The 16592-nt window shown below is 41.4% G+C and overlaps 1 protein-coding gene across 1 annotated transcript in view; it reads left to right on the top strand.

Annotated features, from left to right (window-relative positions):
* The window catches only part of ERICH5 (glutamate rich 5), a 24412-nt gene extending 12535 nt beyond the window's left edge, over positions 1-11877 (top strand). Inside the window, exons 2-3 of the mRNA XM_077748159.1 lie at positions 8612-9511; positions 11765-11877. Coding sequence (XP_077604285.1) covers positions 8612-9511; positions 11765-11877 — 1013 coding nt within the window. The remainder of the gene's footprint in view (positions 1-8611; positions 9512-11764) is intronic.
* The last annotated feature ends 4715 nt before the right edge of the window (positions 11878-16592 follow it).

The following is a 16592-nucleotide window of genomic DNA, read 5'->3' as shown; positions in this document are numbered from 1 at the left end:
CACCGTGGTGCTCAGTTAGACCACCCCAGGCCCTTGATTCATGGCTAAATCAGTGTGTTTAGCTCACTCTCGTGCTGACGGTGGCACCAGCATGGGCCACGCCTGACGTTTGAAGATGGGCAGCGATGCTTGAGGAGAATGAGGGACACCAGTTCCGTGTGCTCACCATCTACTTAAGTCTTTCCTAACCAGCTCCTTTATGCCTCTCCCTGGGGACCCCAGAGCGCTGCCGTGGGTAACAGAATCATACAGATTTTGGCTCAGTGCATCTGGGGTGGGGCCTGCAAGTCCACAAAATAAACAAACACATGGAAAAAAAAACAACCCCCAGTAATGCTGATGGTGCAGGTTCTGGGACCCCAGCGCGCATTACGGCACCTAAATCTTAAGGGAGGAATCAAACTTCCTCCGCTCGAATCTGAGCTGTGCCTCTCAATAGCTTTGCACCCCTCCTAGAGGAAGGCTCCCGATCTTTCTGTGCCCAAATCTGCTCAGCTGTGTGATGGGGAAAATAACGGGCTTACCTTGCAGAGTTTGCAGGAAGACTGAATGAGATAATCCACAAAAAGCTCCAGGCAGAGTGCCTCAGTACACATCGGCCACAAGGCACGTTCAGGTTGGTGAGGTGTCACAACTCGTGGGCATCAGAGACACAGCTTCACCTTCTCCCTCCTCATCCTCGTCCCTCCCCTGCTCACCTGCGCGGGCGCGCTCTCTCTCAAAAATAAATAAACATTAAAAACAAAAAAGCTTCAGGGGTGCCTGGGTGGGGCTCAGTTGGTTAGGCATCTGACTCTTGATTTGGGCTCAGGTCATGATCTCATGGTTCATGAGTTCGAGCCCCCACGTTGGGCTCTGCACTGACCATGCTGAGCCTGCTTGGGACTCTCTCTCTCTTCCTCTCTCTCTGCCCCTCCCCTGCCTGTGCTCTTTCTCTCTTTCAAAATAAATAAAGAACATTTTTAAAACTATTTTTTTTAAAAGGTGGCTTTCCCAATTTTTATTTATCATCTCTAAGATTTTTTGCCTATGGTTTCACACTTCAAGTACATGGAATATTGCTTAAGTTCACCTCTCTTCAACATCAACACCCTGCTAACATCTACTGACTGACAGAATGCGCCCTTGGGGTTTAGCATTTGTGCCAGGGCACACGAGGAAAGTGTTTTTACACACTTTTATGAGAGAAGAGTACAGAAACATCTAGAATAGCACCACTAGTAGCTTCTCAAGTGTCTGTTGGATAAATGATAGGATGAAAGTGAGGAGAAAGCAAAGAAAGAAAAGGAGAAAGAAGATGAGTAGACTCCTCCCTTGGGGCTGAATCATGCGGCATCTGGGTTTCCAAAGCTCAAAAGCTGCAGGAACCTAGAAATGGTGGCAGCTGGGAAAATACCAGGTACCTCCCCCACCCCCTTCTCATTGATTCTCTGGAAAACCAAGCAGTGAGGTGTCTGGGGTGTCTGATAGGTCATAGCCATGCGATAGGAAATATTGACCTCAAGTTTTTCTCCTTGCTGGGTAGAAACTTTTCATTTCTGATTAGGGTAATGAACTGAGTTGAAAAGCTTCCATCATAATGTGAATTTCAGGTATGTTAGCTCTAGTTCTAATCCCTTCTGTAATGTTGCCTAGTATTTAATTTCTTTGTGTGCCTATCACAACGGTGCTTACAACCAGGGTTCTGTTAGTTCAGCTGTCACAACAAATCTGTGCATGGATCAACTTACAACAGAATCAAGAGAGATAATGAGCACCAAAGGATTAGGCCCAGAGCCGTGTATGATTTGATAAAATGTAGGGTTCAGAAAACAGACACATCTTTAAACAACTTTGGATGTGGAAACAATGCGTCTCTCTACAATATTCATTACGTAATAATACCGATTAGGCACAGAATGTCTCCTGTGTGTGGACAAAAACATCTCACTGCTTCAAGGTAGAGTGCTAGAAGAAATGATGTAGTACCTTCTTCTACCTCAAGGAGGTACCTCTGGGATTCACAAAACCACACGGACAGAGCATGTAGATGCGCGAGAGTGATGCATAGGTACCAAGTTGTACTTAGTGAGGGAAGTAGCTATTTGAATCTCCCTGCAGACAGTAAACTTGAGGATGGCAGGGACCAGATCTCCAGATCTTTCTTTCTTGTCAATTGCTGTAAGCTGCTCAGCTCAGAGGAGGCATATAGTAGGCACTTGAATACTTGAAATCAGTGAATCCATGAAATCAAAGCCAACAAACAGAATGAAAGATATTTATTTATATAAAACTTATCAGTGGACTGTATTAATGCCAGTCAAGTCATGCCTGACATTATGAATGTTATCCCATTATTGATCAATAATCACATTTTAAAACTTACCATGATAACGACACGATTCTGTAGGTCAACATTGACAATTTTATGGTGTTTAGGGAACTATTTATCCAAGCTCTTTAACATTGAAGTTCATGCTTTCTGTTGCTCAGTTAGCTGTAATTTATTGACAGGGGCCACCACTAGACCATAAAGGACCTTTGTGAAATTAGAAAGAGATGCCTGCCCCTGACACATGCAGCCTGCAGGTGCACAGAGGATGGAGTTGAGCTCTCTCTCACCCTCTCAGCAGGACGTGCTGTGCAGTGAGAAACCTGCACCTGCATAGCTGTGTGCTGCCCCCCCCCCCCACCAGGGTACTGAGTACCTTCTCACATCACACACCCTATTGGGGAACTACACATATCAGCACATCAGTCAGTTCTCCAAAAAGGTCTGAAAGGCAACTCTCATATCCCCATTTTACAGATACGGAAACTGAGGTCTAGACAGGTTAGGAACTTGTCTACATGGCACAGCTGAATAAATGGTGAAATCAGGATTCACATCCAACATCAGAACACTCTGGAGTGCACTGCTCCAGCTGAAGAGGAAGGAGGTCAAACAGATCAAAAAATTGTACTTTCCTCAGCAGCTGGGGATAAGAACATTCTGAAGGCTATGCAGTCGGGTGACTGAAAGGAAGTGTTTGTGGTAAGCGTAGACTTCATTGCTGTACTGTCTGAGAGGTGGTTTGAAATTACCATTTGTTTTCCAATCTTTTCAGTTTTTTACTCCGATCTCTCTTTTTTTTCTGACTAAGCTTAGAGACAGATACCGGTATTAGAATGAATGAAATTACCTTACATTTCTGTTAGTCTACCATAATGTCTTCCTGTCTAGGACCATCAAGTGAGGTGTGACATCGGTGACAGCTAGCATGGACTGTCACTCAGTGATGCCAGTCACTGTGCGGGTGCTTTCTACTGGCAATGTAATGCATGGAATCCTCACAACACTCTGCTGATACTGTTCACGTTTTACAGATGGTGACACTGAGGCACAGAGAGGCTTTATCAGGCTAGTGAGTATAGGAATCAGGACTCAAACCCACTACATGATGGGTGTTGTTTTCAAGGTCATATGATCTCTGTCCTGTCTTTTAGAACAGATTGCACTCATCTCTCACATAGGAAAAAAGAACCTTTGGGCTATTTACCCAAAATAGAAAAAAGAACTATTACCTCCAGGGGCACCTGGTTGGCTCAGTCGATTAAACGTCCAACTTCAGCTCACGTCATGATCTCATAATTCACAGGTTCGAGCCCCATGTTGGGCTCTGTGCTGACAGCTCAGGATTTGGATTCTGTGTCTCCCTCTCTCTCTGCCCCTCCCTCATTCTCTCTCTCAAAAATAAGTAAATAAACATTTAAAACGAGGAGAAATTAAAAAAAATTATTATCTCCAAAATACATTCATTTCAAAATTTAAGCAGAATGCAGTTAATTAATATAAATACAAAATGAATGTGTCACTAAGCTTATAACGTTTTCTCTATTTTTTGGTGATCATTTTATTTTTAATTTTTTATTTAAATCCAGTTAGTTAACAGACAGTGCAATATTATAGTTTCAGGTGTAGAACTGAGTGATTCATCACTTCCACACAACACCCAGTGCTCATCACAGAAAACNTTTGGTGATCATTTTATTTTATTTATTTATTTTAATATTTTTTAATTTTATTTTTAGAGAGAGAGAGAGCAGGGGAGGCGCAGAGAGAGAATCCCAAGCAGGCTCTGCACTACCAGCACGGACCCTGACATGGGGTTCGAACTCACGAACCATGAGATCATGATCTGAGCCAAAACCAAGAATCAGATGCTTAACCGACTGAACCACCCAAGTGCCCCAAGATTTGGTGATCATTTTTAAGATGTTTCGTCTCCTTTGAGCTACCTTAGAAAAATATTAGAGACAGTGACATTCTTCTGTAATACCTCCCAGTTTGGTTGACTATTTACAGGTTATATAATAAAAATATATGTTCAGGACATTTGCCTACTTCAAGGCCTATCAACAAGATTAGGAAAAGTACCTAGGAATGAATATTGATACTGTGCTCGTGGGCATAAATGTTCTAGTTACGGCAAAAATTGATAGATCACTTAGATACTTGTGACACTATTCATGGATAAATAACTTTTTATAAAACCTTTGGTTTTGGGGAAAAAACTTGACTTAATCTGATAGTATAATATATTTTTCAAAATATAAAATTGAGTGACTTTGTTTTGGGTGCATTTACTTATTCCACGCCCCCCCCAACCCTCCCCGTGGCTTTCTGCTCTAGAAGGATGATGCCTTTAGAATGCACGCACAGCTGGCACAGTTGGATGAAAGTTGCTTGTCTCATTTAACTGACAGTAGTAATCACCGTATAACTATTTCACCAGAAAATATAATTTGGCAGACATCTGTGATTAGTATGTTAACACATGACCTTGTTAATTTCCTTAGACATCCGTCACCAGAACATCCGTTCTGTGATCTAAATGAATTGTCTTGTCATAATGAATGTTTCTGTAGGCCTGAGAAATCACTTTTATTAAGTTGCCTTAAGTGCTATGAATTTGAAAAGTTTCTTCATGATGAGGCCTGAGGAAGAGGCGAAGGATAGGCCTTCTCCCTATTCTGACATGTGACCCCCGGGGGCCCACAGCCAGGGCCCTGAATCTCCCCACATCCTTCCCAAACTCTGCTTCTCTGAAGGTCAGCTTGAATTACCCTCCATCCAGGGCTTCATACCCATCCCCGGAAGCGGGATGGGAAATGATTTGGTGTGAATACATGTATTAGGAAGAGAAACAATTGGCAGTGAGTTGAATTAATGATAACACATACACTAGGGAAGGGAAGACAATGACAATTATTTCAGGGAAATATAAAAAAAAATTTACACTAAGTAATAGCTTACTGTTTGGCTCAGTTCTTCCCAGCAGACATACTCGTTCTATGGACATGCACTTGAATATTGATTTACCCAAATTACAGCATGAACTACTATTTTATTTTTTTTTTAAATGTTTTTATTTATTTCTAGGAGAGAGAGAGAGAGACAGCGTGAGCAGGGGAGAGTCAGAGAGAGAGGGAGTCACAGACTGAAACAGGCTCCAGGCTCTGAGCCGGCAGTCAGCACAGAGCCCGACGCGGGGCTCGAACCCACGAATCCCGAGATCATGACCTAAGCGAAAGTCGGATGCTCAACCGACTAAGCCACCCAGGCGCCCCAGGAACTACTATTTTAAATGACTGTGAATATACAGTTGCTGAATTGAAAGGAAATGTCATGTGTCATGGGAGAGGGTGGGGGTGGGAGAGGTGGGAGAAGAAGGAACTGAAGACTTTATTTTCCACAGTGGGAGTTGAAAAGCCCAAACTGAAAAATCATGAAGTAGCAATTTGCTTTGAGGTATAGAAGAAAAATATCAAGAATTGAAATACTTGCCCCTAGAGAAGGGGAAATGGGAGAGAAGATCTGAGATGCAGATCTAAGATATGCATCTAAATTAGATAAGTGATACTTAGTATATATGTATGCATATGTAACTGGGGTGGGGAGTAACTTAAGGAAAAAAAGATTTAAAAAAAAGAAAAAAAAACAATCTTTGTGGGAAAAAAGGTAGAAGTATAGCACCTAGAGGCCCATTTTAACATGTTGGTTTATTTTCTCTCGGTTTTGTGATTTACTTTCTCTTCCTTCCTCTTTCCCTTCCAATCATCGACACTGCTGTAAGCATACTGTATATAAAATTGATAGCTAACTTATTGAGCATGTAAGTGCACAGCAGACCTTGTGCTAATACCTACTTTATATGCATCATTTCATTTGATTAACCCAACCGTGCATGCCAATATTTTAACTTATATCATAAATATATTTTAAAAGCTTTATGTATTTCTTTTGCGAGAGACACAGATAGTGTGAGAAGGGGAGGGGCAGAGAGAGAGAATCTCAAGTAGGCTCCATGCTGTCAGCACTGAGCCAGATGTGAGGCTTGAACCCACAAAACCATGAGATCATGACCTGAGCTGAAACCAACAGTCACATGTTCAACCGACTGAGCCACCCAGGCGCCCTGTAAATATTTTCTTATATTAGCATATGGCCTTCATAATCATCTTTTTTCACAATGCAATAATATTCTATCCAGGCAAATATTTTTTCCCCAAATTATTAGACTTTTAAGTTGTTTTCCAATTTTTGCTATTATAAAGAATACTGAGGGGCACCTGGGTGGGTAGCTCAGTCAGTTGAGTGCCTGACTTCAGCTCAAGTCATGATCTCATAGTTTGTGAGTTCAAGCATTGCATCAGGCTCTGTGCTGACAGCTCAGAGCCTGGAGCCTGCTTCAGATTTTGTGTCTCCCTCTCTCTCTCTGCTCCTCCCCTGCTCATGCTCTGTCTCTCCCTCTCTCTCAAAAAATAAACATTAAATTTTTTTAAAAAAAGAAATACCAAGGGGCACCTGGGTGGCTCAGTCGGTTGAGCATCCGACTTCGGCTCAGGTCATGATCTCACGGTTCATGGGATCAAGCCCCTCATCAGGCTCTGTGCTGACAGCCAGCTCAGAGCCTGGAGGCTGTTTCAGAGTCTGTGTCTCCCTCTCTCTGACCCTCCCTTGCTCACGCTGTCTGACCCTCCCTTGCTCACGCTGTCTCTCTCTCTCTCAGGAAAAAAAAAAAATTAAAAAAAGAAATCTTAAAAAAAAATACCGAGATGAAAGGTACATATCAAAAATATATATACTTTCCTGACATTTATGCTTTTAGGATAAATTTCCAGAAGGAGGATTACTGGGTCAAAGAGTATAAACATGTTGCCAAGTTGCTTCACTGTCTAGGGCGCTTTTGTGTTCTCACTTTAATGTTGATGCCTCGTGCAGCTTTGGGGCTGAGGTAGAGAGAGACTCACTGCCATTTTACAGATGTGACAATTAGGAGCTAAGTCCTCAAGCTCACACTGAGGAAGCCCAAGCTGGAGGAAGAGCTTGAATTAAAATACATGGTTCCTAACTCTTTCTTGATTTCTGCCCCCCAAATGAAACGAAACGCAGGCTAAACTGTCCCTGCCACTTTCCATCCCAGACACCTTGATCGTTACCTAGTGGAGCTCCTCTGTCATGGGGCCCTTTCCTTTCACTGAGGCCCATTCTGTTTTGGGAAAAAGTAGGACCTCTATAGCAGCCCAGAACCATACACTGAACTCTTCTACTGAGGCTAAAGAAGAAAGGGTGAGAAGGGGGAAGAACATGAGAGAAAACAAAATGAAATGTGCTTGTGTAGAATATGGCAAGGTGTCTAAGGAGCAAACAAGAAAATACTGTAGTTCTGAAGCCCCTTAATGCTTAAGATCAGGTGTTAGAGGTGAATACAGTAAAGAAGTTTGACTTGGGGAATATTTGGGTCATGGTATGGCCTCTCTTTACTCAACTGCACACAGGACTCTTTCTCGCTATCTCTTATTTTAAGTTTATTTATTTTGTGGGGAGGGAAGGGCAGAGAGAAAGAGAGAGGGGGAGAGAGAGAATCCCAAGCAGGCTCCACACTGTCGGTGCAGAGTCAAATATAGGACTCAATCTCACGAACCCTGAGACCATGACCTGAGCAGAAATCAAAAGTCAGAGGCTTGGGGCGCCTGGGTGGCTTAGTCGGTTGAGCGTCCGACTTTCGCTTAGGTCATGATCTCGCGGTTCGCGGGTTCGAGCCCCGCGTCGGGCTCAGTGCTGACTGCCGGCTCGGAGCCTGGAGCCTGTTTCAGAGTCTGTGTCTCCCTCTCTCTCTGACCCTCCCCTGTTCACGCTGTCTCTCTCTCTCTCTCCTAGAAATAAAAAAAAAAAAATATTCAAAAGTCAGAGGCTTAACCTATGGAGCTACCCAGGAGCCCCACCACGGGACTCTCTTAAGCCTACTTTTTTTAAAAATTTTTTTAAATGTTTTATTTATTTTTGAGAGAGAGCTAGAGACAGCATGAGCAGGGGAGGGTCAGCGAGAGAGGGAGACACAGAAACTGAAGCAGGCTCCAGGCTCTGAGCTAGCTGTCAGCACAGAGCCGTATGCGCGGCTCGAACCCACAAACTGTGAGATCATGACCTGAGCCGAAGTCGGACGCTTAACCGACTGAGTCACCCAGGCGCCCCTCTTAAGCCTGCTTCTTGATAGTGATATACTTTCTGAGGATAGAAACTAACCAACAATGTATTTTCAAGTGAACGATCAAAAAGTAACTTTAAATATCTATTTTTCAACCACAGAAGAAAGTGAGTCCTGCTTGGCCCAACCCAAACCACATACGCTGGGAAAAGAATCATCTGCTCTGCACGGCAAGGTACAAAAGGAAAGTCCTCCCCCAGTAGAGAAGCTCAAGATTTCAGCAGTGTCTAGAGCTAACGGTGTGAAATCCCTCTGGGAACAGCCACTGGCAAACGATGCTGCAGACCCCCCAGGACCTACAGCAGACACTCAGCCTTTGGAGGGACCCGAGGAATCTGGGCCACTTCAGCCAGGTGGCAAAGATGATACTCCTGGAGCAGAAGAGAAGAATGACATAGAAGCCATGACAGAGGCTCAGTCTTTAAAAGGAAATGCTGAGACCGAATCTTTAGGAAGAGACACCAAGTATGAGCCATTGCAGATCACAGGAGAGAGGGACTCTCCCGGAGCAGTGGATGCTACTGAGACTCCACAGACTGCCAGAGAGATGAGCCCTATACGAACAGCTGAGAAAGTCCCTCCTCAGGAAGCAGTTGGAGAGCCACAACCTCAAGAAGCAATGGGAAAGGCTGAACAGACCCAACTCCCAGAAACAGCTCCCAAGGAGATAGAACGTCCAGAAACATTGGAAGGAGGTCATGTTGTGGAAATGGCTGAAGAGCGGCAACTTCAAGAAACGTTGGGAAAAGATGAGCACTCCCAACTTCTAGAAACGGTTCCCAGAGAGAATGAAACACCGGAAGTATTGGAGGAAAGTCAGTTTGCGGAAACAGCTGGAAACAATGATTTGCTCCATAAAGCTCCTGAAGGTCTGGGAAACATGGAGCAGATTCAACCAGAGGGAATAGTTGGAAGCGTGGAGCATCCGGCGGGAATCCTAGAAACAGGAGCTAATATGGAAATGGTCATTCACACTAATGAAGAGGACCAGCACATTGAAGGTAACAGTTACGTTGTCCAAAATTCAAGGTGGTTTAGATGTTCTGTGTAAGAGGTCATCCCTGGGGGTCCCTTTCAGGTGGTTGAACTTCATTTTACCCAAACCAGAAAGACTTCCATACCTGCAAAACAAGCTCTTAGTCTTCTAACAAACATTTTCTAAACCATAGTCTGTGTCCAGAATGTTTAACCTGGAGTTTCGTTGCTGAATACGATTGGATGTTGAAGGCAACGTGTTAAAATTTCTGAATTTTTCCAAGTTCACTTTTCATCAGGCCCCATGTATGGTATGAGGATCCAAAGTAAAGATGAATAGGTGGTTAGTGGGGGAAGTAACCTTCTAATGAAAGAATACCCACATAATGGATCTTAGAGTGTAAGTTTCGTCTTTGCCCAGCTTATCCATCTTATCCTTAGAAAATTACGTCCGTCTGCTCCTGTCCTCTTATAATCTTCTTGTCTTCATGGGAAGACTGGAGAAAATGTATTTTGTCCTGGTAATATGTGTTTTTAAAACGTACGTTACCAGCATAAAACAAATGGCATCCATACTGTTCTTTATTAGAATTATAATTTAAAAAATAACATTTCTTCTGGGGCATGATCTACATTTTGGTAAATTTTAGTTTCATTCGACACTTTAATTAAATAAAGCACTCATTTATCTGTTTCTTAAATCATTTATTGCCCCAGCAGTTTTTGAGTGCTATTCAGATGCCAAGTTCTAGGGGTACAGGAGATAGGCCCTGTCCTCAAGGCGCACATAGTCTAGTGAGACGAAGGCAGAATGTAAATAGATTGCAATCTATTGAGGTAAGTGCTTTAATGGAGGTGTATAAAAGCGCTCCAGGAATAACAAGGGAGGAACAAGTAAAAGCATGCACTTGCACCAGGGTTAGCAAACTCAAGTCGTTAGGGCCTAGGGTAATGACCGTGAGTGAAGTAAGGGGCACATGTTATGCCATGGGGCACCCTGGGGACCGTGGTGAACAGGGGGCGCCATCCATCAAAAGAGGCAGTTGCTTCTTGGCTCCGTCCACGGGCTTGGGGACAATGTTGCCCATTCTGATTTCTTAGGGAGACAGATTTGTATCTACAACATCCAGACTTTTAAATGTTTGCAATCTTTTTAAAAAAAAATCTCCTTTAATGTTTATTTTTGAGAGAGAGACAGAGACAGAGAGAGTGTGAGCAGGGGAGAGAGAGAGGGGGACACACAGAATCCCAAGCAGGCTCCAGGCTTTGAGCTGCAGCACAGAGCCGGACATGGGGCTTGAACTCAGAAACCGTGAGATCATGACCTGAGCGGAAGTCGGAGGTTTAACCAATTGAGCCACCCAACCAAGTGCCCCTAAATGTTTGTAATCTTTAAATGTTTAGCAGTTGTTTTCTTTAAACCCAATAATGGCCCAACAAAATAGGTTTCTGGGCATGCCTAGACCACCTTTTTATTTAGATATAAATGGAACTTTTTTAACACTTTAAAAAAAATGTTTATTTATATTTGGTGGGGGGAGGGGAGACAGAGTGCAAGCAGGGGAGGGGCAGAGAGAGCGACAGAGACAGAATCTGAAGTAGGTTCCAGGCTCTGTGCTGACAGCTCAGAGCCTGATACAGGGCTCGAACTCATGAGCTGTGAGATCATGACCTGAGCCAAACTTAGATGCTTAACCAGCTGAGCCACCAAGGCACCTTAAATGGAACTTTTTATTTATAGTATGTTCTGCTGTCATTTCTTGTGTAATTCTGCAGCCTGATTTTATGTAGGAGGATGCCAAGATAGGAGATGTTAAGTGACATCGGCCATTCAGAGGATCTGAGAGAATCAGGGCAATTGCCGTTCTTTCTTTCTTTTTTTTTTTTCGTTTTTCTTTTACTAAGAGTTACATTTTAAAAAATGTTTTTATTTATTTTTCAAAGAGAGAGTGACAGAGAGACAGAGCCTGAGTGGGGAAGAGGCAGAGAGAGAAGGAAACACAGAATCTGAAGCTGGCTCCAGCCTTTGAGCTGTCAGCAAAGAGCTCGACACGGGGCGTGAACCCACGAAACATGAGATCATGACCTGAGCCAAAGTTGGACACTTAGTCGACTGAGCCACCCAGGCGCCCAGGACAATTGCTTTTCTTGACACCACAGAGAAACTTATTAATTTGACCTAAAGAGCAGAAACTGCCCCATTGGAAACCGGGTGCCGGGTACTTTATTATCAACACTAAATGAGCATATCTTAATATCTACTTTGGTTACTTTTCCAGGTGAGACAGGAGAAAAAGTTGAAACAGAGATGGAGAATGAGAACGTAAGTGATGGGGCTGGAACAAAAGAAGAAGAAACAGGAGAAGCTGTGGACCTTTCGGCAGCCCTGTAGATGGGTGTGATAGCCGAAGGCTGAATGGGTACAGTGTGTTGTGATAAAGAGAAGATTTTAGTGAAGTGTGTGGCTACCAATCGTGTCTGTAAACATCTATGTGTTTTATACAAAGAGTGTGGTTAAAATGTTCTTGATTACATTGTTCCATTAAACTGCTAAGCTGTAAAGAGTTTTCCCAGGCACTTTGAATAGTTATACATTTAGGACTACAGTAACCACAGCCAGTAACAACTAGGGTATATGATCACTGGAGACTGTGAGGGTGTTTTCTTCACTGTGGCAATAGGTCCATTCAGTTTAGGAAATGACACCCTAGAAAGAAAGTATAAACCTTAGGCGTAGGTGGCTGGAGAAAGGAGTTAACAAATTTTAGGATCTCATGATAATCAAGTTACCCAGTTAGAATTATGATGGTGTAAGAATGAGCAACAATGTCAGGGCAAACTATATCTAGTGGTTTTTGTTTTTTGTTTTTTGTTTTCCTATTGTGGAATTTAAAGCCGGTAGGAACCTTGGAAAATGTGTCATCTAGTTACCTTCTCACCTTAAGTCTGTCCACTACCATGGACTCTTTTTTATCATGGCTATGTATCATGTGTTAACAAAATCCTTGTCAAAGGAGTGCAGTCTGGTGCTGTTGCATGATCAAGCATTTCCACACACGTTTTCCAGGTGCCATTTTGAATCACTTGTTGATTTTACACTTACGTGAAGGGTTTCAATTGGTGTTATCCTTTTAACTGGCTTTAAAGGCATTATAAATTAATTGACTTTTAAATGTATTTCAGAGACAACAGACAGCAAGAATTAAAACCTAGATCTGTCGCCTATGTGGAGCTTAATCCCTGGGTCCTGTTTTGTTTTGTTTTTCAGATTACTGTGGCTTAATGTTAGGCTTTGCACATGGAAAGGAGCTAAGAAATCAAGATTTAAAAACCATTTATAATATTGCATTAATGTTAAAATGATGCACCGTTGAATGTTACTTTTCAAGAATTCTTCCTAAGTTGCCAAAGGATTTTGGTAAAAGATTATATGTGACTAGTAATGACGATAGCAATCTTGTCTACCACCGAGAACCTTGTGTTGTGTTTATGTATATCAGAATAGAATTATATTCTGGAAACATTCAGTTTCTTTTTCTTATTTGTAAGTGTATATTTTTAAGATAACTGCTCAGATGAACTAACTAGACTTTTAGTTTTTTTTTTAATTTAAATTTTAGTTAACATATGTAATATTGGTTTCAGGTTTAGAATTCAGTGATTCATTACTTACACACAACACCCAGTGCTCATCACAAGTGCCCTCCTTAATGCCCATCACCCATCTAGCCCATCTCCTATCCTCCTCCCTCCATAATCCCTCAGTTTGTTCTCTGTTGTTGAGAGTCTCTTACGGTTTGTTTTCCTCTCTTCCTTCCCACTCCTCCTTCCTCTATGTTCATCTGTTTCTTAAATTTCACATATGAGTGAAATCATATGGCATTTGTCTTTTTCTGATTTGACTTATTTCACTTAGCAAAATACATTCTAGCTCCATCCACTTCATTGCAAATGGCAAGATTTCATTCTTTTTGATGGCTGAGTAATATTCCATTAGACACACACACACACACACACCACCACCACCACCACCACCACCACCACCACCACCACCACCACCACCACCACCACCACCACCACCACCACCACCACCACCACCACCACCACCACCACCTCCTCTTCTTTATCCATTTATCAATAGACTCTTTTACTTTGGCTTTTATATTATAATGACTACTAAGATGACTTGTAATTAATTTCAAGAATATAGGATACAGGGAAGAATTATCATCTTTCTTCTGATTTTAGTATTAGTTTCTGTTTCTAACTTTAAAGAGTTGAAGTAGACAACAAGAGAAGGTACTTGAGTAGATGATATCCTCCTTTCTGCAAAGTAGCTGGATAGTGATTTTATTGAGAGCAAGGACTGTTTTCTGTATCTTTAATTCAAGCATTTAGCTCCTTTAATAGAACATGATAGGTGCTTGATAAATATTTGTCAAATCAATACATGAATAATAAGTACCCATTTATGTTTAATTCATTAGAAAAGAATATATTTAAGATATCAATTTGTGTAGCACTAACATTTTCATGAGGGCTTCTCAAACTCAAGAGCATGCTGTATATTTGGTGTAGTTTTCCAAAAACAGCAATATTTTGAGGTCACAAAGTATAAAACTCAGAACTGATATAACATCTCTCAAGCCGACTTTTGTAATCCAAAGGTGTTTTTCCCGACCAAAAAGTATTCTTATACAGATTCCTAGTAAGTAGAAAACAATGGAGCTCTGTGTACAATATGTCTGATCACCTTAAAAGATGAAATTGTACTTTGTATCAAGTACTAAAATAGTAAGATTCATTTACTTAATAGACATAAAGATCCATTCTCCATTGTGTGGATTTTTTTTAATCATTAACATGTGTTAAAGAGAACTATTCAGAACTGATTCTTGAGAGAACTCTTTCTCAAAGGAATTATCATATAATCGTAATGTAAAAGTTTTCAAATTGTTTACTAATCCTATTTTTCCATGAATTACTAAAATAATTTATTCTTCGAAAATTTTGGAAATTTGTATAAATTTCTGGTACTTTTTATACTTTTGTCTTTGGCCTTTAATGCGGTTATTAAGACATTTTTAGAAGCCGTTCTTACTCTTTTAGATAATATTAGTAAATTTTTATTCAAAGAAAATGAAAATGTCTCATAATATTTGAATATTCTAGCATTGAAATATTTCATCTAAAGAATTATTTATTTTTAAAAAATAAAATTAAATAAGTGCCTGTAGTAAAATTCAAATAATACAGAAAGCTATAAAATGGGGAGTGAAGTTCTTTTAGTCCTTCTATGAAAGGATAATAAGGTTTCTTGCATATAGTTCCACAAGAAGGTAATGTACATACCATGCTATATGCATAAACCAAAACATAAATGTATATTTACATATCCACACTTTAAAACACAAATGAGAATTTACATAGCCTTTGTATTATGCAAACTGCATGTAAAAACCACAATTATGTCCTTTCCCATGTTAGAATTTAACCCCTTTGCCTAAGACTGATAGCACAGCCAAGTGCATTCTGCTTCTAAGTGCTCGGATTCTGAGAGATTATTAATATTGCCCCAGATTAAAAATGCACAAGCTGGACAAAAGGCTTGAACTGTGTATAATGAATTAATAGAGAAACTACCATTGGGACTGGATTCTCTCATCCTGAGGGGCTGTCTAGCCCCAGAATTGTCGCCCTGTTTGTGTTCTACTAAGATAATCTCAGTATTTTCTACACCGAACTGGGAGGGAAATGGTAAACAAATGATTTGCCTGCTAGCATTCCCAGTAGGGAGTGAATGTTTGCATTTACCAACAGAGGGTGCCAATGGCAAAGCTAAGAAATTCCAGTCTGATTCCAGAACACTGGGCCAGAAGTGCTCTGCACCCAGAGTCCCCTGGGGACCCACAAAATAGGAGTGTGTGGTCAACCTGTGACTTATTGTCTTTTCCATTTCGATTTTGGAGTAAGAGCTTCTAGCATGGCTTTGAGCAGGCAAAACACCCACATCCCTTTTAACAAATGCTTTGTCCCACACTTGGCCTTGAGTTAAGAATGGCTTTAAAAGGAAAATGTTTTTTTTTTTTTCACATTTAACTAATCCAAGAGTGTTGGGGAGTCATTGCCAAATAGCCTTGATAGGGTTTACATCTCTTGGAAAATACAAAAGCTTGTTACAGGACCTAAAATTACAAATACCTCACTTTTATAGAGATAATTTGGTGACCTACTTGTGAATTATTTCACAATTGTCAGCAGTGGGAACATCATAAGGTCATTCACGTAGCCCACCCACATTTGGAATGGAAGAGAGAATGAATGGGCCACTTCGCCTTTTTCTCTCCCCGAACCAAATAGCAGGGCAAAGATTTATCTGAGAAGTTAAAAGTATTTGCTCATAAGATATCCTTTAATTTAGGGGTGCCTGGGTGGTTAAGCGTCCGACTTTGGCTCAGGTCGTGATCTCATGGTTCGTGGGTTCGAGCCTCACATCAGACTTTGTGCTGACAGCTAGCTCAGATCCTGGAAGCTGCTTCGGGTTCTGTGTCTCCCTCTCTCTCTGAACCTGCCTTGCTCATGCTGCTTCTCTCTGTCAGAAAAAAAAAATATATATATATATATCTTTTAATCTAAAACTTTGTCAGCTCCCCTCTTCCTCAGAGTTTATAAAATTAACGAGCATTTGGGTATAATTGCAAGGTTTTAATTGCAGAAACAGAATCTGTGCAATCTCAGAGAGCAGCTGACAGGCATGGAATTTTTCTGTTCAATTCTTGTTACTGTCAGCACAAGCTAGGGAACTCCCCAGCAATCCTCGCCCGTGTAGAATCAAATTGGAGGCCATTAGCTTTACTCAGTAATGACACTCAGCAAATTTATTGGGCAGTATTTGAGATCTTGTAAGCTCACAACTGCATTATTATTTCTGTGCCTAATGAAACAAGTCTTCAGAAATCAAAGCCAGGCATTTACCCCTTCGGTTTAATAATGTGCTCTATGGACATGAATAAATGTTACTCCTATCCATTACTAGGGATGGAGATCAGCAAGCCTTACTAGTTTCCAGAAAGAGTTCTGAGAAACCAGTTAGGGATACGAATTTTT

This window comes from Crocuta crocuta, unplaced genomic scaffold, assembly GCF_008692635.1.
Source record: "Crocuta crocuta isolate KB4526 unplaced genomic scaffold, BGI_CrCroc_1.0 scaffold39, whole genome shotgun sequence".
NCBI lineage: Eukaryota > Metazoa > Chordata > Mammalia > Carnivora > Hyaenidae > Crocuta > Crocuta crocuta.
Note: the sequence above shows the minus strand (reverse complement) of the source record. Positions and strands in the feature narration are given on the sequence as shown.